General features: G+C 56.0%; 2 protein-coding genes across 4 annotated transcripts in view; both read left to right on the top strand.

Moving 5' to 3' along the window:
• PTK7 (protein tyrosine kinase 7 (inactive)) overlaps window positions 1-2,714 on the top strand; it is a 36,324-nt gene extending 33,610 nt beyond the window's left edge. Inside the window, exons 15-20 of the mRNA XM_061367165.1 lie at window positions 13-168; window positions 326-558; window positions 1,118-1,198; window positions 1,279-1,430; window positions 1,511-1,689; window positions 1,865-2,714. Of these exons, the coding sequence (XP_061223149.1) occupies window positions 13-168; window positions 326-558; window positions 1,118-1,198; window positions 1,279-1,430; window positions 1,511-1,689; window positions 1,865-2,025 (962 nt within the window). The 3' untranslated portion in view covers window positions 2,026-2,714. The remainder of the gene's footprint in view (window positions 1-12; window positions 169-325; window positions 559-1,117; window positions 1,199-1,278; window positions 1,431-1,510; window positions 1,690-1,864) is intronic.
• A 2,746-nt stretch (window positions 2,715-5,460) lies between these two features.
• On the top strand, window positions 5,461-22,937 carry SRF (serum response factor). Of its 3 annotated transcripts, none has more exons than XM_061367169.1 (8): window positions 5,461-5,639; window positions 10,013-10,279; window positions 15,874-16,135; window positions 16,469-16,648; window positions 18,271-18,390; window positions 19,090-19,281; window positions 19,795-19,871; window positions 20,124-22,937. In XM_061367169.1, exons 1-8 carry the CDS (start codon window positions 5,601-5,603, stop codon window positions 20,217-20,219), a joined length of 1,233 nt encoding a protein of 410 aa, XP_061223153.1. In that variant the 5' UTR covers window positions 5,461-5,600; the 3' UTR covers window positions 20,220-22,937. The 3 variants fall into 3 exon arrangements, with proteins under 3 accessions (XP_061223153.1, XP_061223151.1, XP_061223152.1); XM_061367167.1 differs by lacking the exon at window positions 5,461-5,639 and adding an exon at window positions 8,284-8,733; XM_061367168.1 differs by lacking the exons at window positions 5,461-5,639; window positions 16,469-16,648 and adding an exon at window positions 8,284-8,733.
• The last annotated feature ends 773 nt before the right edge of the window (window positions 22,938-23,710 follow it).

The raw sequence follows: 23,710 nt of genomic DNA on the forward strand, positions 1-23,710 counted from the left end.
CTTTGCTTGCAGGTGGTGCTTTGCTGCAGAACGGGCAGATGACAGCAGAGATCCAGGAAGAAGTGGCCTTGACCAACCTGGGCAGCAGCTCTGGGGCCAGCAAGCGGCACAGTGCTGCTGACAAGATGCACTTTCCACGTTCCAACCTGCAGACAATCACAACCCTGGGTATGCTGGGCCACTCTGGTCCTGACCCCACTCCAGCAGGAAACCCCAGCATGTCCTAGGCGTAAAACTGGATGTGCTGAGATACCGGGGGCCCTGCAGCCACACATATGCTGTCCTAACGCATGCTGCCTTCCCATGTGCTGCTTTGCACTTCCAGGCAGGGGGGAGTTTGGTGAAGTGTTCCTGGCCAAGGCGAAAGGTGCTGAGGATGGTGAGGGCGAAGCGCTGGTGCTGGTGAAGAGCCTGCAGACGAGGGATGAGCAGCTGCAGCTGGACTTCCGGCGAGAGGCAGAGATGTTTGGCAAGCTGAACCACTCCAACGTGGTGCGGCTGCTGGGGCTGTGCCGTGAGGCAGAGCCACACTACATGGTGCTGGAGTATGTGGACTTGGTAAGGCCCCTAGCAGCAGTGCTGCATTGAGGAGGAGGAGGGGTGGACAAGTGTGAATGGGCAAGGGGCTTGCAAGTGTGATGTGGTCCAGGCTGGCAGCACAGGGCAAGTGAGATGGAGGGAGACGCAGCTGAGCTTACCATTGTTTGCAACGTGTTGGGGACCCTAAAGGGGAATGGGTGTCTCCTGCCAGTTCTGGAGGTGACTTTGTCCCCTTGCACATCCTCCTGATCTCTGGTTTATGCCCAGGACTTGGCTGAATAAATTAAGCTGTGGGACTCCATGCTGCAGAATGGCTGTGAATGCTCAGTGCTGCCATGGGGAACCTGGAGCTCATGGGAGAAAAGTCAATTTGGGGCTTGAAAAACCTGGAAACATTAGGCCTGCTTGTCTCGATCTTAGCCAGTTGAGGTCCAGAAGGCTTGCCCTACAGGGTCGGTAGCAGGAGGACTGGCAGGGACCACGGCCCAGGAGATAAGCATCAGTGGGCCTGTCACATCCAGCTGCTGCAGGGACAGCAGGGAGAGGTGCTGCCTCTGAGTTTCTGTCTGTCTCCTAGGGGGACCTGAAGCAGTTCCTGAGGATCTCCAAGAGCAAAGATGAGTCTCTGAAGCCACAGCCCCTCACCACCAAGCATAAGGTGACAGTGCAGTTCTGGAAGCATTGTGGGGTTGGGTACCGTGAGGAGGGCAGCCAGCGCTCACATCTCTCTGGGGTCAGGTGTCTCTCTGCACACAGGTAGCCCTGGGCATGGAGCATCTCTCCAACAGCAGGTTTGTGCACCGGGACTTGGCAGCCAGGAACTGCCTGGTCAGTGCCCAGCGGCAGGTCAAGGTCTCATCCCTGAGCCTCAGCAAGGATGTGTACAACAGGTCAGCTGGGAGCCTGGCAGGGGAACGGGAGGGAGGGGTGGGATGGCACCAGTCTCATTGCCTGCCTGTTCTCCCCACAGCGAGTACTACCACTTCCGCCAGGCATGGATCCCACTGCGCTGGATGCCCCCTGAAGCTGTGCTGGAAGATGAGTTCTCCACCAAGTCAGATGTGTGGTCCTTTGGGGTGCTTATGTGGGAGGTCTTCACGCATGGGGAGATGCCCTACGCCCCACTGGCAGATGATGAGGTCCTAGCAGGTATGTGGAGTACCTTGTGCTGTCCCTGGCATTGCAGCCTATTGTATTGTAGTGTGTGATGTCCCCTCTCTTGACATGGTGCTGCTCTGGCTGGGGAAGCTGTTCCAGCCCTCCTTCCATGCTGTGGAGACGATCATGCCTCTTCCCAACCGCCCTTCCGACTTTCCTTTGCCAGGTCTGCAGTCAGGAAAGACGAAGCTCCTGCACCCCGAGGGCTGCCCTTCCCGCCTCGCCAAGCTGATGCAGCGCTGCTGGGCCCCCAGCCCCAAGGACCGACCCTCCTTCAGCGAGCTTGCCACTGCCCTGGGGGACAGCCCAGCTGACAGCAAAGCCTGAGCATCCCGGCCCTCGCTGGGGAAGGATGCGGTGGGGTGGACGGGCGTCTGTAGGTGCCTGGGGAGCCCCTTGCACCCCTGTGGCCCCTCGCTGAGCCTGACCCCTATGCGCCAGTGAACAGCTCGGCACCAGCAGCTGCTGGACTCAAAGCACAAGCCAGTGTACCCCCGTCCCGCCACCCCTCTCCTCCACTGGTCCCAAAAGACAGCCCTTGCTGCCTCTTGCTCTCCGCCGTCCCAGCCCTGCGCCCTTGGGCTGCTGGCGTGGATGGAGCACGGCTCCTCCTCACCTGGTGAGAGCTGGGCTCCAGCACCAGGCTCTGCGTCCCTGCTCACCACCTGCATACCTGCTGGCCTGGCCCCTCCATGCCTCCATGCAGGCGTCCCTGCCTCCCCTGCGCCCCGTGGGTACAGGCCAGCCAGCAGGAACACGAAGTGCCTGGCATATGAAGGAGCTCACTACCTTCCCCAACTACCCTGTGCCTTTTTTTGTACAAAGACTCTGGGCAGCGTCCCCTTCCTCCCTCTTCCAGAGCACCGACTCCTCCCTTCCATAGTATTTCTGTTACTGGAATGCAGCCTAGAGTGGGTTAGTTTGTTTGCTTGAGCGGAGGGTACCACAGACACGAAGGGTTGGGTTTTGTTGGGTTTTTATGTGCTGCTCTCAATAAAGAAGGCTTTTTTTTTTTGTTTTGTTGTGTTTCTTTGGTCTTTGTAAGATGCTGCTGTCAGATGGCTGTTGGACTGGGTTCCTCCATGTGGTTCCTGGGAAGGGCTGGGGGCCATTCGTCAGGCATGTGTCTTCTGTGTTTAACCCTTTTGCCCCCTTCCCAGCTGGATCTGAGATGCCTTTCCTAGCCTGATGTGGCCAGGAGCACTTTGCCTCAGTGCTTTTTGTCTCTCTGGGTAGTCATGAGTTGCTTTCCAGGAGGGAATTGTGTTTCAAGAGCAAATATCCCTCTTAGATTCCCTGAAAGCAACTGCTTATGGACATGCTGAGAAGCTCCCCTCAGTTCACGCAGCCAAGCTTCCATAGTGACTTTCCTCTGCCCTGTGGCCTTGGACAGCTCTGCAGCCTGCACTGGGTTGTGTTTTCACAAGAGGACTGAGGAGCTAACGGGTCCCACCCCCAGGAGAACATGTGGGCTCTCCATCATCAGAGATGCTCAACCCTACACCAGGTAAGCCCTGAACAACCCAGTCCAGTTGGCTCTGCTTTAAGCATGGATGGACCAGAAATGTCCAGGATTCCCTTCCTGCCTCTGCTACTCAGAGAGGCTATGAAGATGCTGAAGCATAAAGTGGGCTCATTTCTTGCAATGTGCTGTCGGGCTTTGAGCTCAGATTTGGTCCAGGGCTTTGAAATGTCATCTGGACGTTTGGGTGTAACCAGGTTTGCTGCCTGTAGAGCAGAGCTATCAAGTGTTTGTCCCTTTTGTGACACTTGTGGTGGGACTTGGGAGCTTTGGAGTCTCCCTAAGCCAAGGCCTCTTATGAACTAGGGTGTGACTGGCTGTTAGGCCTCTCTTTTCCCTAGACCTGGCCATCCTATAGTGCTTGGCAGCAGGTTATCCCCACCCTGAACCCTTGCTGCTTCTATGACCCTCTCCAGACAGCCTGGCCACAGCCTGGAGCTGGTGGCATTGTGCACACTGGAAGGAGCTGTTACAGGCAGAAGTCTCCACGTTCCTCTTCCTGCTCTTCCCAGTCCTTCCCAGTGTGCACACGATGCTTTTGAAGTGTGTAAGTGCTGTGGCACTGCTGCATGCATGCTCTCCAACTTGCAAGAGACCTCTCATTTCTGCTGTTTGATGTCCTTTTGTTCCATCTCTCCCACTCATCCCATTGCCATGGACTTCCCTGCCTGGTGCCCTACATCTCAGCTGGAATGGCTGCATGCTGTGGGCCGATCCCTGCAGCTAAGTCACTCATGAGCCTGTCTTGTCTTACCTGTGTGTCCCTTTACCTCTATAGCACATCCTGCCCCAGAAATACTCACTCCCAGGTGGTTCTGCAACTGTTTCCTTGGGCAGTTCTGTGCATAGATTGTATCAGCTCCTTTGGTAAGAGCCAGTTGATCCTTCTAGCTGGACTAACTGCTATTTTGAGCATCTCATTCCTCAGAAGGGGACACCTATTCCACCCATCCTGGACACTGGTGCTTTTCCCCAGAGGCTCTCTGGGAGGTGAGGGCAGTTGTACAGCATCAGCTGACAAACAGGCCAGCGAGTGACCCTGAGTCTGCTCCAGGTGAAGGCTGCCTGCATGTTGGACACCATGAAAGGTCCCTTGTCCTCCCACTTCTTGCCCCACGTTGGAGATGACAGGCAGAGCAGCAGGGCTACTGCTGTGCTCACTCAAAATGCTCCTGGGTGGGCTGGAGGTGCAGCCAGGCACCATCACTTGTGGTGGCCTAGCCAAGCAGCACCTCAGTACTGCCCCAGGTAGGGAATAGAGATGCCAAGGACTTCTGGGGTAACATCCTTGCTCTTCCACCTTCATACATGCAGATACCTCTGTGTACTGGAAGGGAATGGCGTGGTTGCAGTGGGCTTGTTCTGCGAGCAGTGTCGGGATGGGGTGCTCCACTTTATCCCAACACATCCTGGGACTCGAGTGCCTCTTTACCATGCAGCCAAGACCTGGTGGCCACAGGGAAGCACCCGAATGCAAAGGCACCAAAGCTAGGACAAATCCATGATCCAAAGGGTGCAGAACAGCAGGGGCTGGGATTGTGTATTTTGGGGAGTGATGTCATGAAAAAGTTCTGTATCCTTGGGGATGGGACAGATGTTGGCCAGACCAACTGAAAACAGCAAGCTGAGCAAACCCAGCCCTGGCTAAATGTGGTGGAGGAGAGCAGGAAATCAGAGCCTCTGCAGGAAAATAAGATGACTTGGGCAGCTGACAGAGGTGGGATCCAATTGCCTCAGCCCAAATTGAAGGAACAGCTGAAAACAACCAACCGACCAACCAGCCTTGGGAATGGAAGACAACCTGCTGTATCCGGGAACAGCACAGCTCCATCAGAGCAGTGGTCCACCCAGCTTTGGCCGAACTTGAACATTCACTGAGCAGTGTAAGAAGGCAGCAAGCAGGTACACACATTCCTAAAGCATAGGGAGCTCCACACCAGGTGTTTCCAGCAGTCCCTGATGGTTTTCCTTGCCAGAAAGTTGTCCAAGTACCTCTTACATCTGTGCACGCTCTGAGCACCCCAGCAGTGAGAGCACAGAGCCACAGTGCAGCTTGAAGAAGCAGTTCTTGGTTTGCTCTGCTTCCACCTACTGCCCTAGGCACTTACCCACCTGTGTTAGGCACCTGTGAGGGTGCTAAAGGGCCTTAATTGTCCTAAACAGCCTCACCTGGGACCTCCCACCCTCTTGAGCTGTATTTAAGGTCAGGCAGAGGGTTTCAGTTTGGTTTTGAGCAATCTTGTGGGTGTTTCTGTTTTGGCTTTGTCTTTAGCCCTCCCTTCTAGGCATATATATTGCTGTCTTCCTCTTCAGTCCTGCTTGTTTGGCTCTGTCTCCTGACCAGGTGGATCCTGGACTTTGTTTGTTGCCTGCTCTGTGGATGGACCCTGTTACCAAGACCTGTCTCTCCTCTGCTCAGGTATTGTGGAACTATAGTTGCTATTATGGAACTTTCTGTTAGTGAGAGCATGGGGTGACTAGCAGGAGCCTAAGGGGACCAGCCCCACTCCCAACCTCATGTGTGCAGGGCAGAAACACCCCTCTACTGACTTCAAAAAAGGGCATGTTAAGAAAGGCCCTAAGACATGCAGTACTTCCAGTCTGGTTGTTACTGCTCATGGGTGAGATCTGGCTGGTAAGAAAAACAGCATCTACCTGCACTCAGCAGCAGCTAAAGTATCAATGGTAAGAAGATGGGTAATGGGATGGAAACCACCACAACCCCAGAGCTGAGTGCAGGGGGTGTTTAATAGCTCCCCGTTTAAAATATGGATAAAGAGCTGGAAAAGGATAAGAAAGGGCTTGTAATGGCCTGGAGGAGGATTGCAAATGAGATATGGAAGGTGGGTTGGCTCTGATGCTGGGGGCAGCAGAGCCCATGCAACAGTGGAGCTGGCACAAGGCAGCTTGACTGGGGAGATGTATGGGGTTAACTGGGTAAGAGGCTTTTATGGCACAGTGCTGAGTGCTGTACCCACAGCTGTGTGAGAAGAGGGTTGTAAATGTGAATTTTATGACTGGTGGGGGTGTAAATGAGAACAGCCCTGAAGATGAAGTGGGAGGTTCAAGTGGCCAGAAACCTGTTTTAAGCTGCTTTCAACTGCCACTAGGTGCTGGTTTAGTTAGGGAGGTCTGCTATTGCTGGTAACTTGCCCTGGGGTGATGGTGGCCTGAGGACAGGGCTTGGCTCTGTAGCATGCATCCGACTGCTTTGGTGAGAGAGAGATCAGCATCCCAGGAAGGTCAGGTATTTCTGGTGCCAGTTAGAGCACAAGTGGGAAAAGTGCCTTGGAAAGCATCCTCAGGATGGCACTAGGGAGGGAGAGGATGGCAACATAAAGGATGAGCCAGCTCTCTCCTCTTGCCTGTGCAGACTCGCACAGGAGGGGAAGGAGGGACCAGGTAGTAGCCCTATGAGTAAAAAGCCCCATGATGCTGGTATCTGCGGTGGTTGCACACACGCTGAGCAGGCAGACTGGTCTGGCTCTGGCTGTCGGATCAACATGCCAGTTGTTCTCAGTCTAGCTTGTGCCTTTGGTCATGCTGAGGGTCTTGCCGCCCCTTCCTCAGCCTGGCACGGTGCTGCCAGACCCTTGTCTTACCTGTGCCAGGTGTAGTTTGTGCTCAGCACGAAGGGAGGGTGGCAGGGCATGTGATGGGAGGCACGTGCGTCCCAGCAGCCCTGCTGGGAGCTATAAATGGCATGTGTGCTCACTGGAGGAGCATGGCTGGCAGCGGGGACGGGGAGGTGGCGGCAAGGGGGGTGTTTCGTTTTGCAGTCACTCCTTTGGTCTGTAGATTGGCCCTAGAGAGTGGGAGACAGCTGTGAAGGCTGTGGCAAACGTGTGTGTCCCCTGAGTGGTGAGGCGGATATGGACAGGGCTCGTGCAAGTTGCAGGACCCTCCATAGGGATGTAAAATGGGCTGGTGCTGGCAGAGGTGAGGGCTTACCCTGGGTTGCTGTTCTTGTTTGTAGGATGGGGTGTGGGAGAGCCCTTTTCTTAGCTAAGGATGTGTCTGTTGCTTACAGCTTCGGGCTCGGTGGTCCCTCATGCACCCATGCTCCCGGTTTTTCTGCCTGCCTGGGCTGTCCCTCTCCTGGGGAGGTCCTGGCTCACACCTGAGCAGAGGACATGGTCTGTGCCGCCTGTCAGGAACCCGCTTAGTTGTAGAGTGGGGTGGACATGGGCCCCTGTCTGCATGCTGGGTTCAGCCCAGCCATCTCCCCAGAGACCAGTGTACAGCCAGTCTGTCGTATCCACAGGTCGCAACTCTCTCCTCCTAGCTGTGACCCTTTTCCTTCTGAGCAGTGGTCAGCTTTTGCTTGGGCAATGTGTATTTTGGTTCTATCTGCCCAGCCCTGTGCTCTCCACACCCCATAGCCACCATGTAGCCTCCAGACCGGCTCAGCGCAGTCCCTCCTTCAGACCCTGCAGTCACACGCCACGAGTGAGCAGCTCAGTTGTCCCCTGCAGGCTACGGGAACAGTGGAGCTTGCCTGAAGCAGCGCCTGGTGGCATTGCCAAGAGGCGGGCAGGGTGCTGAGGTGTGGGGTACTGCTCGACCGCATGTGGAGGGGAGCAAGGCAGAGAGCCTCAGCCACGTGGTGTGTTCCCTGTGCGGCCAGGGATGCCTGGAGCCGGCAGTGGGAATGGGGAAGCGAGGTCTGGCAGCTCGGGTGCCCCAGCCCGGTCCGCTCCGCGGGTGCGAGGCGCCCGATGCCCGCTGCCGGCCACCCCGTCCGTGCCGCTGTCTCTTTAAGAGCCTTCTTGCGTGTTTCAATCTGGGGGTGACGCGAGCGCAGCCGGAACGTATGCAAATCAAACGCCAGCCGCTGGCCAATGGGGGCCGGCGCTTGGCAGCTGCCAGCCAATACGGTGGTGCCTCCCGGCGGGGCGACGGCTCGCCCCATATAAGGAGCTCCTTTGCCAAAAAAGGCAATATTGTATCGCTTTATATGGGGGCGGCGCGGCGCGGCGGGGGCGGCGGCGGAGCGGGGCCGTGAGCGCGGAGCGGGCGGCGGGGCCATGGCGGGGCCGGCCTGACCCGGCCCGACCCGACCCGCGCTCGCCGCCGCGATGTTGCCGAGCCAGGCCGGAGCCGGGAACGGCGCCGCCGCCGCGCTGGCCCGCGGCTCGGGACTGGGCCGGGCGCCGGTGCCGCGTGGGGCGAACGGCGGCGGGGCGGCGGCGGGGCCGCCCGGGGGCCGCCTGGAGCGGGAGGCGCTGTACAGCGGCAGCGAGGGCGACTCGGAGTCGGCCGAGGAGGAGGAGCTGGGCGGCGAGCGGCGCGGCGTGAAGCGGGGCCTGGCCGAGGCGGCGGCGGCGGCGGGGCCCGCGGCGGGAGCGGCGGCGGCCGCCTACAGCGGCGGCGGCGGGGGCGGCGGGGCCGTGAGCGGCGCCAAGCCCGGGAAGAAGACGCGGGGCCGGGTGAAGATCAAGATGGAGTTCATCGACAACAAGCTGCGGCGCTACACCACCTTCAGCAAGAGGAAGACCGGCATCATGAAGAAGGTGCGGCCCCGGGGCTCGGACGGGCGGGGGGCGGCCGGCACCCACCTGTCGGTTGCCGGCGCCCCGGCGGAAGCGTTGGCCCTGTGGGCGGTGCGCGCACGGGTCGAGCGGGGAGCCGGCCGGCGGGGCCGTGCCCGGAAACGGCGGCGGCTTCCCGGCCCCACGGAGGGGGGGCGGCCCGGCACAGGCTCCTTCCGGGGGGCTGCGCGGGACCCGCGGCGGGGCCGGTTGTCTCCTGCGGCCGGTTCCCGGCTGTCCGCGGGGCTCCGGACAGGGACCCGGGCAGCCGGCAGCTGTAAGGGTGCCTGGGGAATGCCCGGTTCGGTGCAGCCTCCGTCCCTCGGGGCCGCCTCTCTGTGAACCGTAGCTGGGTGCTGCAGCGGTCCTGTGGCCCAGCAGGGCTGCTGGCCCCTTCGGCTGTGGACGGGCCCAGAGCCGTGTCTCCGTTGGTCCGGAGCGCTCTCTGTGGTTCCTGGGGGCTAGAGCTGTTGGGCAAAGACACTAGAAACTTGCGGGGTTTTGTTGCCTGTTGGGTGCTGCTGGCTCCCATGGGTGCTCGCTGCATCTTCTGAATGACTGGGCAGTGCTGCATCCCAGCTGAGTTGGGCTTCATATACCCTGGGAAGGTGGGAATGGTTACGGGGTACCACTGGGTGCATCCTGGTAGTGCAGGACCCAGAATGAGGCCATCCTGGCTGTGGTAGCTTGTGTGAGACCACGGAGTGTGCCGATGGCATATGCTCAGTATTCTTTTGAGCCTACCAGTCAATGCCAGGGCATCAGTGCCAGGGTGTTTGGGTGCAGCTGTGCTTATGACTGTGAAGATGAAAAGGGGACTCTGGGTCCTGGCCTGGCTGGGGTGTTGGTGATGGACAGAGGTAGCAGACACATGGGCTGAACAGCATCCTCTCACATGGCTCAGCGGGAGGGCATCCAGACTTGTCTGGAGAAGTTGGTGGGATTTCCAGAATGGAAACAGCCTAGTGTGCCTGTGACCTCAAGCTGCTGTCTTGAAGGGACCACTTTTCCCGTGGGCTTTTGGCATTCACATCACCTAAGGGCATGCCGAAGGAGATGGGAACACAGTATGGGGCAGTTCAACCTGTTAGGAACCAACCTGAGTTGGTTTTAGAGGCCACAGCTCCTCTGGAGTGACAGGGAGCTGGAGCTGATATGGGTGAAGGGAGGGCCGTGCTGGGAGCACAGGGATGTGCCAGGGACTCTTGTCCTGTGCTGTACGTGTCCGTGACTCCCTGTTCTTCCCTTGTGCTGCTGGCAGGCCTATGAGCTCTCCACGCTGACTGGCACCCAAGTCCTGCTGCTGGTGGCCAGCGAGACGGGCCATGTGTACACATTCGCCACGCGGAAGCTGCAGCCCATGATCACCAGTGAGACGGGGAAGGCGTTGATCCAAACGTGCCTCAACTCCCCAGACTCACCCCCGCGCTCGGACCCGACCACTGACCAGCGCATGAGTGCCACGGGCTTCGAGGAGACGGACCTCACTTACCAGGTGTCCGAATCGGACAGCAGTGGGGAGACCAAGGTAATGCTCAGCCACACACCTGGGCACCCTGGGGGGCATGGGCTGTGCCAGGAGCAGTGCCAGTCTCCTTGAATAGCAGCTTGGGAAGCTGAGGATGGGTCCCGTTTTGTTGCGACTCCAGTGGGTTCGTGCCCACTGAGAGTCCTCTCTGGGCTGACTCCTCTTGTGTGCTGATAGCGGTGATTTGCAGAGGGAGGGATGTGAGTGGCAGGTGTCCTGGCCCCTGTCTCTGCAGCGGGGCTCCCCACCGGCCCAGCCCACCCCCTGGCCAGCTCTCAGCACCGTTATCTCTCCCCGGGCGTCTCCATGCTCTTGCACTCATTGATAAAAATTTGATTCTGCCTCCATGGCCTTATAAGGCCTGGTTTCCCTCGCCAGAGTCCCTGGCAGGGCCCCTCACATTCCTTATAAGCTGCAGCTGTCTCTTGCTTTGGTGCTGTTTTGGAAGGGGGCAGGGAGGACATGGGGAATGGAAACATTTGGCTGGATGGACTGTTTCTGCTCCCTGCCTCGTGTCCCTGCAGGCACTAGCCATTGCCTGTCTTGCCTGTGGCCTCTCATTGAGGGTGCTGCGGAGGACTGCCTATAGGTGCACAGTTGGACAATGAACCTTTCCTGCTGGGAGGACTCTGTGTAGTCACTGCATCCCTGGTGCTGGTCCTAAGGATTGTCGCAGAAGAACTGGCTCCCTTATAGAATCCCAGACTGGTTTGGGTTGGAAGGGACCTTAAAGCTCATCCAGTTCCAACCCCCTGCCACAGGCAGGGACATCTTCCACTGGACCAGGTTGCTCCAGGCCCCGTTCAACCTGGCCTTGAACACTGCCAAGGATGTAGTAGTCACAGATTCTGTGGACAACCAGTGCCAGTGCCTCATTGCTCTCATAGTAAAGAATTTATTCCTGATGTCTCATCTGTTCAATAACTTCAATTTACATCATTTATACAAATGACATTTTTCCACGTCCCTGCTGCTGCTTTGCAGGCTGGTGCTGGGATCCACAGGAGCATGGAGATGGGGAGGCCGGGGAGTTTGTGGAACAAGGCTGGGGTGACATGCTGAACTGGGGATTGTGCCACAGCTTCCTGTGTCTGTGAGGGGTGCCACTGAGCACTGTGAGTTGCTGCAGCTCTGCTGTAGCTGTGCTCATGGTGTGAGACCTGGGTTTGCTGCAAAAGCATCCTTCCAGATGATCCATGGCCTTGCTCTAGGAGGCCTTTAACCAACTGTACACAAACTACAGCAGCATCCTAATCTGGCTACTGTACGCAAACCACAGTAGCCACTAAGCATTAAGCAGACAGAACCTGGAGGATGGTGTTTGAAGTTTGTGCGCTGTAATCCCAAAGGCAGCAAGTGCAGCAACATGCCTAGTGTGTTGTTTGGGGCTGCAGGGGTATTCAGCTGTGTTTGCAACCTGTGGCAGTGCAGCAGCTCTGATCACAATGCCGCTGGTACCTGGCAGCCACAACTTCTCCATACCCTCTTCCCCATGTGCATGTAGTGCTGCACCAAGCAAAAAACTTAATCACTGCTGAGCCCTGAGAAATACCAGCAGTCCCAGAGATCCCTGCAGGCAGAGCAGCTGCGGTGGGCCAGGGTGTTGCTGGCTGGAGAGCTCTGTGCTGGAGCCCAGGAGAGTCCCCAGGCAGGCTTCCCATTAGTGGGACCCAAGCAACAGTTCTGGCTGTCCCAGTCCTGGGTGCTCTGATTCCTAGTGTGAGCTGTGCCAGCCCTTTCCAGTAGGCAGAGGAGTCCATTGTCACCGGTAGTTTCTCCCTTCTGCAGCCTATGTTTGTAAGGGCTTGTCTCTTGTGCTTCTCCTGAATGAAAAGCACATCCTCTGGGCATTTTGTAATGAGACAAATTGCCTGTGCCTGGATTAATTGGAGGTGCAGGAAGTGCCGTGCATGGCAGATGACCTGTTCCTGGCATGGGGCTTGTCCACATTGTGTCCTTTAAGATTGTCCCTGAAAATACTGCTAGGTGGCCCCGAAGGAAGTGTGATCTTGGGGTGCAGTAACTGCAGAAGACATCTTAACGCAACTTCTCTGCCCACTTTCTGATGCAACTCTGCAAGCTCTATCCCCGTATTTAAGAGTGGTAACGCTTAGAGTGGGGTGCCGTCTGGCCATGGCCAGCTTTTAGTGTGGGGCTGGAGGAGCCCTGTGGCCCTGTTGCCTGCTTGACATCCTGGCTAAATCCATCCCTGACCTGCTGAGGGTTCTTGTCATGGCAAACCCTGAGGCTGGGACAGTCCCATCTTTACCTTCTCCAGTCCTGCTGTGCCTTGTGCATGGCTGGAGGCCTGGGTTTGTGCTGTGATAGAGATCAGGTCAATTCAAATAGACTGAGAAGTTCCCTGAGGATGAATAGAGCCTGTGAGTGGGCCGTGCTAGGTGGCTGGCATCCTTGCTGAGGGATGGGTGAGTGGTACACAAGGCTGAGTTGCAGGTATGTTAGTGGAGGAGGTGGCAGGAGATCAAGTGCCTGGACTGCGAGGTCCAGCCACATAGGATGCTCTGAGAGGACTGGGCAGTTGCTCCCTGGCCTTCCTGTGAACTTCCTGGATCTCTGTTGGGACAAAACCTGCTTGTGTTCAGCTGCTGCAGCAGAGGTTGGGAGCAATGCAGCCAGGCTGTTACCTGCAGTCAGCAGCCCACTGATCTTCATCTGAGCTACAACCAGCAGCAGCTATGAGATCCTCCTGCTATGCCAAATCCAAGCTCCCTGCCATGGAGCTGAGCTTGGACTACTGCTGGGAGTGGGGCATGCTGTACTTTTGAAACAGCGTCTGTATCTTCACAACGATACTGCTGTGCACTGATCTGCCTGATCTCTTGTGCTTCTCAAAAGGCCCTCATGTAATCTCTCGGGTGTAGTTATGTGGGAGAGGGGATTTTGGAAGGAGCTCAAAGGCTCTAGATCGGGGGTAGGAGGATGTGAGTAGCCCTGATGCGGCCATCTCTCTTTGAGGTGGGGTTAGGAAGGGTTTTTCTGCCTCATCTGGAATGTAGATCAGGTGTTGGAGGCCAGATTGGGATTTCCCATGTACTTCCCAGGCCAGTTGCCTTCCAAACATCTGCATAATAATGCTGGCTTCAGGGTCTGGGCCATGCTGAACAGCAATGTCTCAGGCAGTCCCCTGAAGCTGTGGGGAGGGATTGTTTCTGTCCCCAGGATCTTTCTAAGGTCCAGGTGGGCATCAGTTGGCCTGGGCCATGCCCTGTGGTCCACTTGTGCTGTATAGCATTTATCAGGCGTGCACAGTGGTGTGGGTCTGTGCAGGCATCTCCTGATGCTATGCTGCACCTTTGCTGCACGTTCATTTCCCCAGGTACTGCTCTGCAAGCTGAAGTTTTGAGTGAGCTGTGGTGGGGATTGGATGTGCAGCTGGATTGGGAAGGAAAAGGCCTTCAGGGCTGCTCTGGTGCGTCAGGGTTTGTCCATGGCCCTTTGGGTAATCTCTGCTGAAGGTGACCTATGACTTGGCTCCTACTGAAGGCTGGCCTTGTGCATTTACTCTAGGCTTTACAGGTGCTGAGGGGAGCCAAGGTACCCAGGGGCTCTGAGGCATCACTGAGAGTCATGGGGATAAAGCAGCAGATGTCCAATCCCAAGGTCTCGCTCAACTCTCTTTCTGTACTAGGAGCTATTGCTGCAGGCTAAGAGAAGCACAACAAAGATGGGAGGAATCTGAGTCTCGCCTGTGGCAGAGATGGGTTGTGCATGGTTCGAGCCTGCTAGCACAGCATCCTTCCCAAGCATCTTTGCTGCTCTGATCATGCGGAGGTTTGCCCTTGTACTTTCAGGGAGTCCTGGGAACCCCCTGAGCAAGGTGCTGTGAATCTTTTGGGATGCCTCCTGCAGCCCTGAGAGTGTGGAGTGTTGGGGGATGTTGAGAGCTCTGGCTGCCTGGTGGCTGTATTTCAGGGGTGTACCGCTTCAGGGCTGTGTCTTCGGGATGAGAGAGCCTGGCTTTTCCAGCTGGGAGCAAGACCCACCCTGCTCTGCTATGGCTTCCATGGCTTAGTGGGCTGGGGGGAACTCTGCCCTGTCACCCACGTGGGGAGAGCACCCATAGCCTCTATGTCCCATGTGGGATGGCAGGGGTTTGTGGTTGAGCTAATGGAAAGTGCCCGTGCTGGGCTCTACTCTGTTATCACGTGCCTCTTCTAATTTGGACTTCAGGGACCGTGGTGCCAAGGCTGAGGGGTGTTACTCTCCTCCCTCCCCGGGCCCTGGGGCACGGCTGAGTGCCCAGGATTGGCTCCTCCTGTCCAAAATGGGCTGCCTTCCCTTTTTTAGCTGTTGGTTGAGCTGTGAATTCCTCGTTCCTGGCAGCTTGACAAGCTGGGAACAAGGCTTAGCACGTGGGAGAGCTGGGCCCACCAGCCTGCAGCGGGAGGGGTGGGAGTGTGGCAGCCTTAACTCTTCCCGGGTGTGCTGGCAGCCGTGGCAGGGCATGGGGACAGCAGGTCCCTTCGGCCTGTGGTGTGGTCCCCTGCGGAGCGGTGTATGTGCAGTCTGCTCTCGGCCAGATGAACAGGACAGGAGAGGAGCTATGGAGACCTCCATAGGTATCTAAAAGGGGATTTGGGGGAAGGAGGTGTGTTAGGTGAAGTGTGACTGCCAGGGGCAGCAGGGATCATGCTGGGCTTGGCTCCTGCAGATCCAAGCCACTTACTTTGTAGCTGAGGAAGCTGAGGTGTTAACATGCCCTGCAGCCTGGCATACACTTTCCTCCTGAGTTCTCAGACCCAGGAGGCTGGCCTCAGGCTAATGTTGGCCCGGTACAGGGCCTTTTCCCTCCTGCTGCTCAGCTTCCCTGCCACTGATGTCCTCAGGCATAGAGCTCTGCTCCTTACAGGACCATGGTGTGTGCTGGCAGTAGCTAACATGCCAAGTCGTTTGGAAGCATTTGCCTTCTGCCTATCTCCTGCTAGTGGGATGGCAAATGGGTGCTTCCCTTGGCCAGGTTCTTCCCTTTGCTCCAGGAGATTTGTGGAGGCATTCCCAAGGGCCTGCCAAAGCAGCTGTCAGGGCTGGGTTTGGGCATCCCTGGTGTCCAGGGTTTGGCTTACTCACCTCTCACTTGCTGCTTTTGGTGTACAGCTACCTTTAAGAGCCAGTTCTCAGCTTGCTCTTGGCCATGTGTTTCCTGCCATAAGGGAAGTGGTGTGTGTTCCTGACAGGAGACCGTGTGTTTGCCTTTGTGTCTGTCCCTGCAAGCACTGCTTTTGCCTCTTGTGTGCCAGAAAGAGGTTTTCTCCTCTTAGAGGCTTTGGGGAGTCCTGGGGAGGGGCAGGGTTGCTTTGTCCCCTGGTGTCTCACAGGGAAGTCTCTCAGGGGACCTGTGTGGCCCTGGGCTTGTATCCAAGGTATACGCTGAGCTTTCTTCAGCTTTCCTCATGCTGCGTTATTGGGCACAGCCTTCTCGTGTTTGTACAAGCAACTTCTCTCTGCTGCACTGTCTGTGCTCCATGTGCTGGCAGCAAGCTACGGGGGTATGGTTTAGCACCAGCATGCAACCAATGGAGCCTGGTTTGATCTTACGGGCAGATAAGGGTTGACCACAATCTCTCCTTCCCCAGGACGCACTGAAACCAGCGTTCACTGTCACCAACCTGCCGGGGACAACGTCCACCATCCAGACAGCCCCCACCACCTCAACCTCTATGCAGGTCAGCAGTGGCCCATCGTTCCCCATCACTAATTACCTGGCGCCAGTGTCTGCCAGCATCAGCCCCAATGCAGTCACCAGTGCCAACGGGACAGTGCTGAAGACTACTGGAGCCAGTGCAGTGACATCTGGGGGCCTCATGCCGATACCCACCAGCTTCACCCTCATGTCAGGTCAGTGCTTTTAGGGACTAAGGACTGCAACGTTCAACAAAAGTGCATTGCTGCCCTCTCCAGAGGAGGGAAGACTAGTGTCAGGAGGAAGCAGAGTGGTTGCTGCTGTAGGGTGAACCTGGCTGGGATTCCTTGCTCGATCCCAGCCAGGCCAGTGGCTGGAGAAGTGTCATGTAGTGGCTGTTTCTTTAGAGAGCTGCTAGCTGGCCCTGCTGCTGGGAAGGGCATGGTGGCAGGGAGCTGAGTTGGGACCCCAGGGCAGCACCGAGAAGCCTGGAGGGAGTGAAAAGAGCTGATGGTGACAAAGCCTTTCTTTATCCCTCCTTTTGGCAGGTGCTTCCCTTTCTCCGGGGACCCCTACCATTCCTCTCACTCAGTTACAGCCGCACTCCCTGGCTCTTTCCAGCCAGCAGGGCCAGGTGGTCACGGGTACGGCTGGACCGCTGCAGCAGGCACAACAGACAGTCTTCCGCTTCCCTGCCAGAGCTGGAGGGCAGATCGTGTCGCTGACAGGTCAGCACTCGCTTCTCCTCCGCTTGCTTGACTTGGGGGGATGGAGGCATCTGTGGGGTCCTGGTCCTGGCCAGAGAACTGACCCCCAACTGAGGTGGGAGCTCAGGAGGCAGAGAGCACAGGGCACCCTGTCTTGTGGCTGCAGGGGAGAGATGGGAAGGTAGGGTAGAGAGTGCTTGGCATAGGCAGGAGCAGCATCTTGGGGGATACAGACCCAGGGAAGCAGTGGGTTGGCAGTCCCCTGCCTGAGGGTTTGCATTCTGACTAGCAAATGCAGAGAAGAGGTCCCTGGTACAGGTGTGCTGAGACTCAACTGTACTGCTAGGAGGACTGATGGCAGGAGCCTGCAGGGTCTCAGATGCCCAGTGGGTGTGTTTTGAGTGCTGGCATTTGGCTCTGAGCAGCTGCTTTTGTATTTGGATCCTCAGTCAGTCACTGAGCCACAGTGCAGAGAACAGATTCTGAGAGACCTGGAGCAGAGGAGGGAGCAGTGCTGGTGTGCTGCCTTGTGTGTGTTGTCCTTGGTAGGGATTTATTGTGCTGAGTCAAGGCTCCCAGGTGTTGCACTGGGGCTGCGTGTGCTTCTGGCTGGAGGTTCAGCCTTAGGGGCTAAGCTCCCCTTTGTGGAAACAGCCATCATCTGAGGACTGGTACTGAGACCATGTTTCTTGTGTGCTGCCTGTTTGTGCCCAAGCCAATGAGTCTTACAGCTTGCATGCTTTCTTGGAGCAATTATGGCTTCTGTGAGCCCCGGCAGACAGCATGATCCTATGCAAAGGGACTGGATTTCCCTTGTGATCTGCAGGAGCTAAGAGAGTAACGGATATACGTGTCTGTGGTGTGGTGCATGGCGAAATTCGCCATCTGAGTGAGGTGATTAGTGGTTCCTGCTCTCTGGCATCCCTTGATCTTCCTTCTGGCGACAGGACCTGAGCCTGAAGGGAGCTTTCTGTGCCAAGCTGTCTCTGAGGGCTGGGCTAGAGGCTGTGTGGCCATGCCCCGTGTACAAAATGTACATCTAGGATGTATGCCTTGTGGCCCAGTGGTCTCTAATCCCGGTGCAGGGGAGTGTGGTGTTCTTTAGGATCACCAGATGGGTGAGATAGCTGTTTCCCAAGTGCCCTGTGGAGGATGGAGCCGAGCTCCAGAGTGTGAGGGCAGCGGGCTTCAGCTGGCCTGGGCATTTGGACTCTAGCAGTTCTAGTTGGTGCAGTGAGATGATCCTTGCACGGGCAGTGCTGGCGGCATGTGCTGGGCCCTTTCCTCCCAGCACCTTCTGTGCTGTGTCTTGATGGAGCCAGGAATGGTGAAGGGGCCCCCAGACACACTTGAACCATGTTTAGGAGCTGGAGAAGAGCTTCTGCAGCCTTTTCTTTTCTCTAGAAACTCAGCTAACCCTTCCTTGGCCCCTGTGTGCCAGGAAAGAGCAGCTTTTGGCCCGCTGTTTGGGACAGGGCCTGGTTTCTGCCACGTGCTGCTTTTGGCCAGCCTTCCACAGCACAGTGCAGAGCCGCGCTGCGGAGCAGTTTGCAGCTAAAGAAAGACTGGGGGGCTTTTTCACGTGGCCCAGAGTGCCTTTATCGCTGTTGAGCATAGGCTCACGGGCTCCTCTCTCTCCCAAGGTGGTACCATGGCTCAGCAGGTCCCAGTCCAGGCGATCCAGGTGCACCAGGCACCGCAGCAAACGTCTCCCTCTAGTGACAGCAGCACTGACCTTACCCAGACCTCTTCCAGCGGAACAGGTAATTGAGGCATGATGGTAAACCATGTTTTGTCTTCCTAATCGCTGCTGCTAGCAACTCACACCAGCAGGCCTCATGCCTGCTCCCTGCCCAGGATCCTTCTTCAGACCAACTCTACCCCAGCTTTTCTGACAGTTTCCCAAGTGTATGTTATCTTGTTGGCAGCCCCTGTGCTATGCTGTATCTAGGTAGATGTTGCTGTGCATAGGGCACCTTACAGCGGATTTCAGAGCCTTTCCAGCCACATCATCTGCTCTTTGCTTGCAGCATGGAGCCGTGAACAGGTTGCCCAGTTCTCACATGGTTCCTCAGTGAGCCAGCATTGCCCTTAGCACAAAGCATTGGCTCACATCTACTTGAGATTTTGACAGTATGTGCAGAGGACACCTCTCTTGTCAGCAAAATCTTAGTTTGGGTGCCTGGATGCAGGCTGAATGCAGTTCAACATTTTTATTAAAGCTTGTATCTCAAATTGAATTTCATCCTTGGATATATGGCTAGCATACCTTTCTGCCCCCTCATACTTACAAGTTACCCCATACATACAAAGAGTAACTTGGGAGAACAAGATGGGCATCTCCATGCCCCTGCTGCCTCAGCGTGCCAAGGGCACGTGGTGGAGGGAGGGGTGCTGGGCAGGTGTGTGAGCCCAGCAGACTCCTTTCGTGTGTGACTCACTGTCATCTCTCCTGGTACCAGTGACCCTCCCAGCAACCATCATGACGTCGTCTGTGCCAACCACTGTGGGTGGCCACATGATGTACCCCAGCCCGCACGCGGTGATGTACGCGCCCACATCTGGCCTTGCGGACGGCGGCCTTGCAGTCCTCAACGCGTTCTCACAGGCACCCTCAGCGATGCAGGTGTCCCACGGCCAGGTCCAGGATCAGGGTAAGACAGCTCTCTGGGTCAGTGTTCCCCTACGTGCTCTGACACCCTTGTTTTTCTCTCACATGTATTTATGCTGTATATTCACATTAAAAAAGCTGCTTCTGAGCAGTCCTAGTGGCTGCAGAAAAGCCTGGCAGGGGTGATGCTTGATGTGTGCTTTTAGATCTCGCTATTCTCCTATGCAAAAGATTGCTGGGGAAAAAGGGTGACGGTTGCTGGGGTGGGTGGCATATGGGGCAGGCCAGTGGAAGAGTTAGGAGAGACTGGCAACAATGTGTAGTTGCATGAGGGGAAAAAGCAGTGTGAAAAACCATGCAGGCAAGACTTGGATTGAGGGCTAATGCCTGCTTCTCCCACCATTTTGAAAACTAGCACATGTGGCTTTCATCTGAGATGCTGCCATGCATGCAGACACACTCCTTCATCCTTGTGAAACTCCATGGAGCTCAGAGGAAGGACCCATGGGGGAGCAGTGTTTAAGGGATGGTGTCATTTGTGCTCTCTCTCTGGCAGGTGGCGTCCCCCAAGTGTTCCTGACAGCCCCATCAGGCACCGTTCAGATCCCAGTCTCAGCTGTCCAGCTTCACCAGGTAGGAGCAGAGTGGTACTCACAGGTGTTAAGGGGATATCTTTGTTCTGTCCCTGCCTGCACATCCTTTGTGGGTCTGGGCAGACCCGGGTCCTCGGGTGTGGGAAAGCTGTCAGTGCCGCCTACCTGTGGGTGAGGAAGTCTTGCTCTCCTTGGCCAGGTGCCCAAAAAGGACAGTGCCACCCTGGCTGCTGGCACACACGGTCTCAGGGCACGCTGTCCCCCAGTGCTTCCTCCTCCCTTTTCTCTCTAGATGGCGGTCATTGGGCAGCAGAGCAGCAGTGGCAGCAGCCTGACGGAGCTGCAGGTAGTAAACTTGGACACCTCACATGGCGTCAAGAGTGAGTGACTGAGAGGCCTCTGCTGCCGGCCTTGTGCTATCCCCTGGCTTGCCATGCCAGTGCTGGGGCTGGTGGCAATTCTTTCTCGTACAGACTGCACCAGTTATTTATTGTTGCCTTTTCACGTTTCCTTCATCCACACGTGCACACACACACAAACACACACACATGCACCCACACACACACACATAGGGCACGCGTGTGGGGCTGCAGGACCCACCTGGGGTGGAGCTATGCTGGGGCCATGCAGGGCTTGGGGGCATTAGGGTGCTGTGATAGCTGTGCTTGTCTCACGCCAGCCAAAGAAACTTGAGGGGAGGATTGCTCTGTGCTGCATATAAATACTGCGGGGCATTCCCAGCTGGAGGCTTTGGCTCCTTCTGGGCACTCCTAAGACACCTTGCCCATGAGCGTTTGCTCTGCATGGGGCTCAGATCAAACCCAGAGCTGTCCTGCAGGTGCAGTTTGGAACAGAGTGGGGCAAGGCTGTGCTGCTGGCCTCAGCAATGTGCCTTTGTGGGGGTGATGGGTCCTGGCTGCAGCAACTTGCCCTGGGCTCTGGATAGGGGAGAGTGGCCAGCTTGCATGTGCATCTCTGGTTGGGTCTGCAGCACATGGCCCCATCCTCCTCGTATGCACTACGGTGAGCCCTCTGCCCTCAGTGCCTCCTCGCTGGGCTGCCTGGCAGACTTGCAGCCTGACTGGCTCTGCCCAGTGGCTGCCCTTGCACAGCTGAGGTGGTCAGTGGACACCCAGGAGCACCGTGATGCCCGAGAGAGCTCCTGGGGGGCTCTGCGGCCAGCCCAGTCCCACACTCTCCTCTCAGCCCTCACACTGCTTGCGGACTCCGTACACCCAGGGAAATGTGGTCAGGTCTTTCCCACATCCTCCTGGAGCTCCAGCCAGCGCTTTCTAAGTTCATCTGATGCAAGGTGGAGAAACAACTCAAGTGTCAAAGGGAAGAGCCCATGGGGCACTGAGCTGCTGGGCACGTGGCAGGCTCTTGCTCTGAACACCAGGGTGGCCTGCAGACCATCCTGGGCTGCGGAGGGATGGCTGCCATGCCTGTGTGGGCTCAGCAAAGCTGGGGGAGAAGGGCTGGAGCATGCATGGTCCTGCATGGGAGTTGCTGTGAATGGCTCTGCTACCTAGCCCTGTCCCTGGAGGGAAAGTGAGCAAGTGAGAGAAGCTGCTGAACCCTTAAGGGGAAGAAGCAGCTACTGTAACTTTTTTTTTTTTTTTTTTTTTTTTAAGTTAAAGACAAAAGAAGCCTTGGAGAAAAAAAAAAAGAAAAGAAAAAAAAAAAAAGAAAATTACTTTATTTTTCTAAGTGTTAAACTCAGTATTTATGTAATTCTTTGAGGAATAAAAGTTTGGCTCCTGTACAGTTTTCATGGGGTTTGTACCAGGGGGATGGGAGAGGGGTGGGGGGGCATGGAGGCAGGAAAGGGGCCTTGCTTTTGAGTTTGTATTGTAACCTTGGACATGTTCCCTCAGCATTAGCGTTTAAGCTGCGCTCTTCACCCACCAGCATGTGCCAGGGATCAAGCTTCACCCAGTGGGATGCTTGTTTCCCACTTAGCTGTACTGAGGACTCCATACCCATCATTTTGGGCTTAATGGGCAGAAGGCAAGTTGAAGAAGTGGCTGGCCTCGAAGTGGGAAACCCATCCCTTGGGAGCAGGGGGCTTGCAGTGTGCCCAGCAGCTGGAGATGGGCTGGGTTTTCTTATGGCTGTCCTGTTCGCCTCTAGCTGTGGGACCTGCAGCTGCTCTGACATAGCTCTTGGTGTGGAGCAGTGCTACCTGTGACTGCCTAAGGGATATGGGCATCCCCACTCCTCCCTAGGAGGTGAGTGGCCAGCAGTAGCTGATCACTGCTCTCCCCGCTCACTGTGCAGGTAGCAACTCCTAGCTGACGATCTGGGCTGTAGTTCTTCCTATATAGCTGTTCCTTAGTGCACAGATGTAGACAGGTCCCACCCAAGCCCTCTCTGCAAAGAGCCCTTGGTCTGTTATGCAGCGTGGAAAGGGCTCGTGGGGAGTGGGGTGGCCCCTCCGGTGAGAGTTACATTTTGTGCTGCCTCCCCTTGGTATCCTTGCTCTAAGAGTGATGTATACCCTGCAGCTTGGAGCATGTGAGAACGCTGTGCCATACCCCATTGCTAGGTCTGTGAAAGCTGCTCAGTGATGCTTCCAAAACAAGGCTGGGTAGCTAGGTAGCATCCAGGGAGGAGGATGGGGTTGGGGTTCGCATTATCCTTTGCCCCAGCACATCGCTGTGGCCTGGCTTTACTCTGCTTTGCTTGTGCTAGCGCTGCGGAGCAGAGCGGTTGGGCTGGGTTGGCAGGAGTGCCCCTGCTGCTCCAGGGTGTCTGGCTGCATCCCCTCCCTGGTTCCCCAAAGGCAACTGCTGGTTAAACGCTAATGGTGTATTTTATTTAAGTACCGACTTGTAAGAACACTTGTGTATCAGGGATGAAATGGCATTTATTGTGTGGTGACATTTTAGTTCATTTTACTGGTTTGAGGGTTGTGTGTGTGTGCGTGTGTGTGTGTGCGCGTGTGTACGCATAAGTGTGTGTGGGATTTTTTTTTTCCCCTCCAGTTTCCAGGGTTGTGTTTCTGGAAGGATGTGGAAGTAATCACAGTACTATGTACAGAGCTTTCTTTTGTATTAAAAACAAAAAAAATACTCTTTCAATAAATGTTATCATTTTGTGCACAGATTTGGGATCTTGGCCATGCTTTTGAGGGAGGACAACATGCACCTAAGGGCCAGTGAATGGGAATCAGAGGCAGATTCCTGCACCTGCTTGTGGACTGTGGAGGGTGGGAGGCTTTCTGGGCATGGTGTAATAAAGAGGGGTTCTTTGCAATAGCCTGTATCCCTACTACCTCCTGCACAGGTGAGACCTGACCAGTTGAACATCAGTTCTGGGAGTCCCAGGACTGGTGGTGGGCAGCAGGCCTGTGAGTGCTGTCCTTTCCGAAAGCTCAGGAACAGTGCTGGTGAGCAGAGCATGGTGTGGAGCCAAGAGGAGTAAGAAACAGGAATGAGGAGAAGGGGGACTTCTGAAAAAGAGTTACTCTAATTCATGGGTCTGCACAGGGAGGAGCAGGAGGCACTCAAGAAAGAGGTAAACCAGGAAGGAGAAAGAGCCTGTGTCACTTAAGGAGTAGTTAGGCAATAACTAAAGCCTAAGAAGAGGAACTTTTACTGTTGTAACGTCAAAGAAAGCATGATCCCTAGACCTGGTCTCAGGTGGATTATATGTTTATATATTGATAAACTGATGCAAACCAAAGGAGGATGAAGATACTTTTTTCTAGTGACAGAGGTATTTCCAAGATAGATAAAAGTTTCCTATGAAGATGCTGCTGTTAAGGTAATGTTTACCTGATGGGACTCAACAGGTAAGTGATGCTGGCCAAGGCCCTGTCATCATGGGAGATGTCATGCAGCTGGCATCCTAGCACATCCAGACAACAGTGGTTGG

The sequence above is a fragment of the Neopsephotus bourkii genome, unplaced genomic scaffold (genome assembly GCF_033783945.1).
Source record: "Neopsephotus bourkii isolate Nb327-2 ecotype Australia unplaced genomic scaffold, CSIRO-AGI_Nbou_v1 NB_1373, whole genome shotgun sequence".
NCBI classification, from domain to species: domain Eukaryota; kingdom Metazoa; phylum Chordata; class Aves; order Psittaciformes; family Psittacidae; genus Neopsephotus; species Neopsephotus bourkii.

Coding starts and splice junctions, on each gene's coding strand:
- SRF (XM_061367167.1), top strand. CDS start 8,299: ATGTTGCCGAGCCAGGCCGGAGCCGGGAACGGCGCCGCCGCCGCGCTG. Junction 19,282..19,794: donor CGGCCAGGTCCAGGATCAGG/GTAAGACAGCTC, acceptor TCTCTCTGGCAG/GTGGCGTCCCCCAAGTGTTC. Junction 19,872..20,123: donor CAGCTGTCCAGCTTCACCAG/GTAGGAGCAGAG, acceptor TTTTCTCTCTAG/ATGGCGGTCATTGGGCAGCA.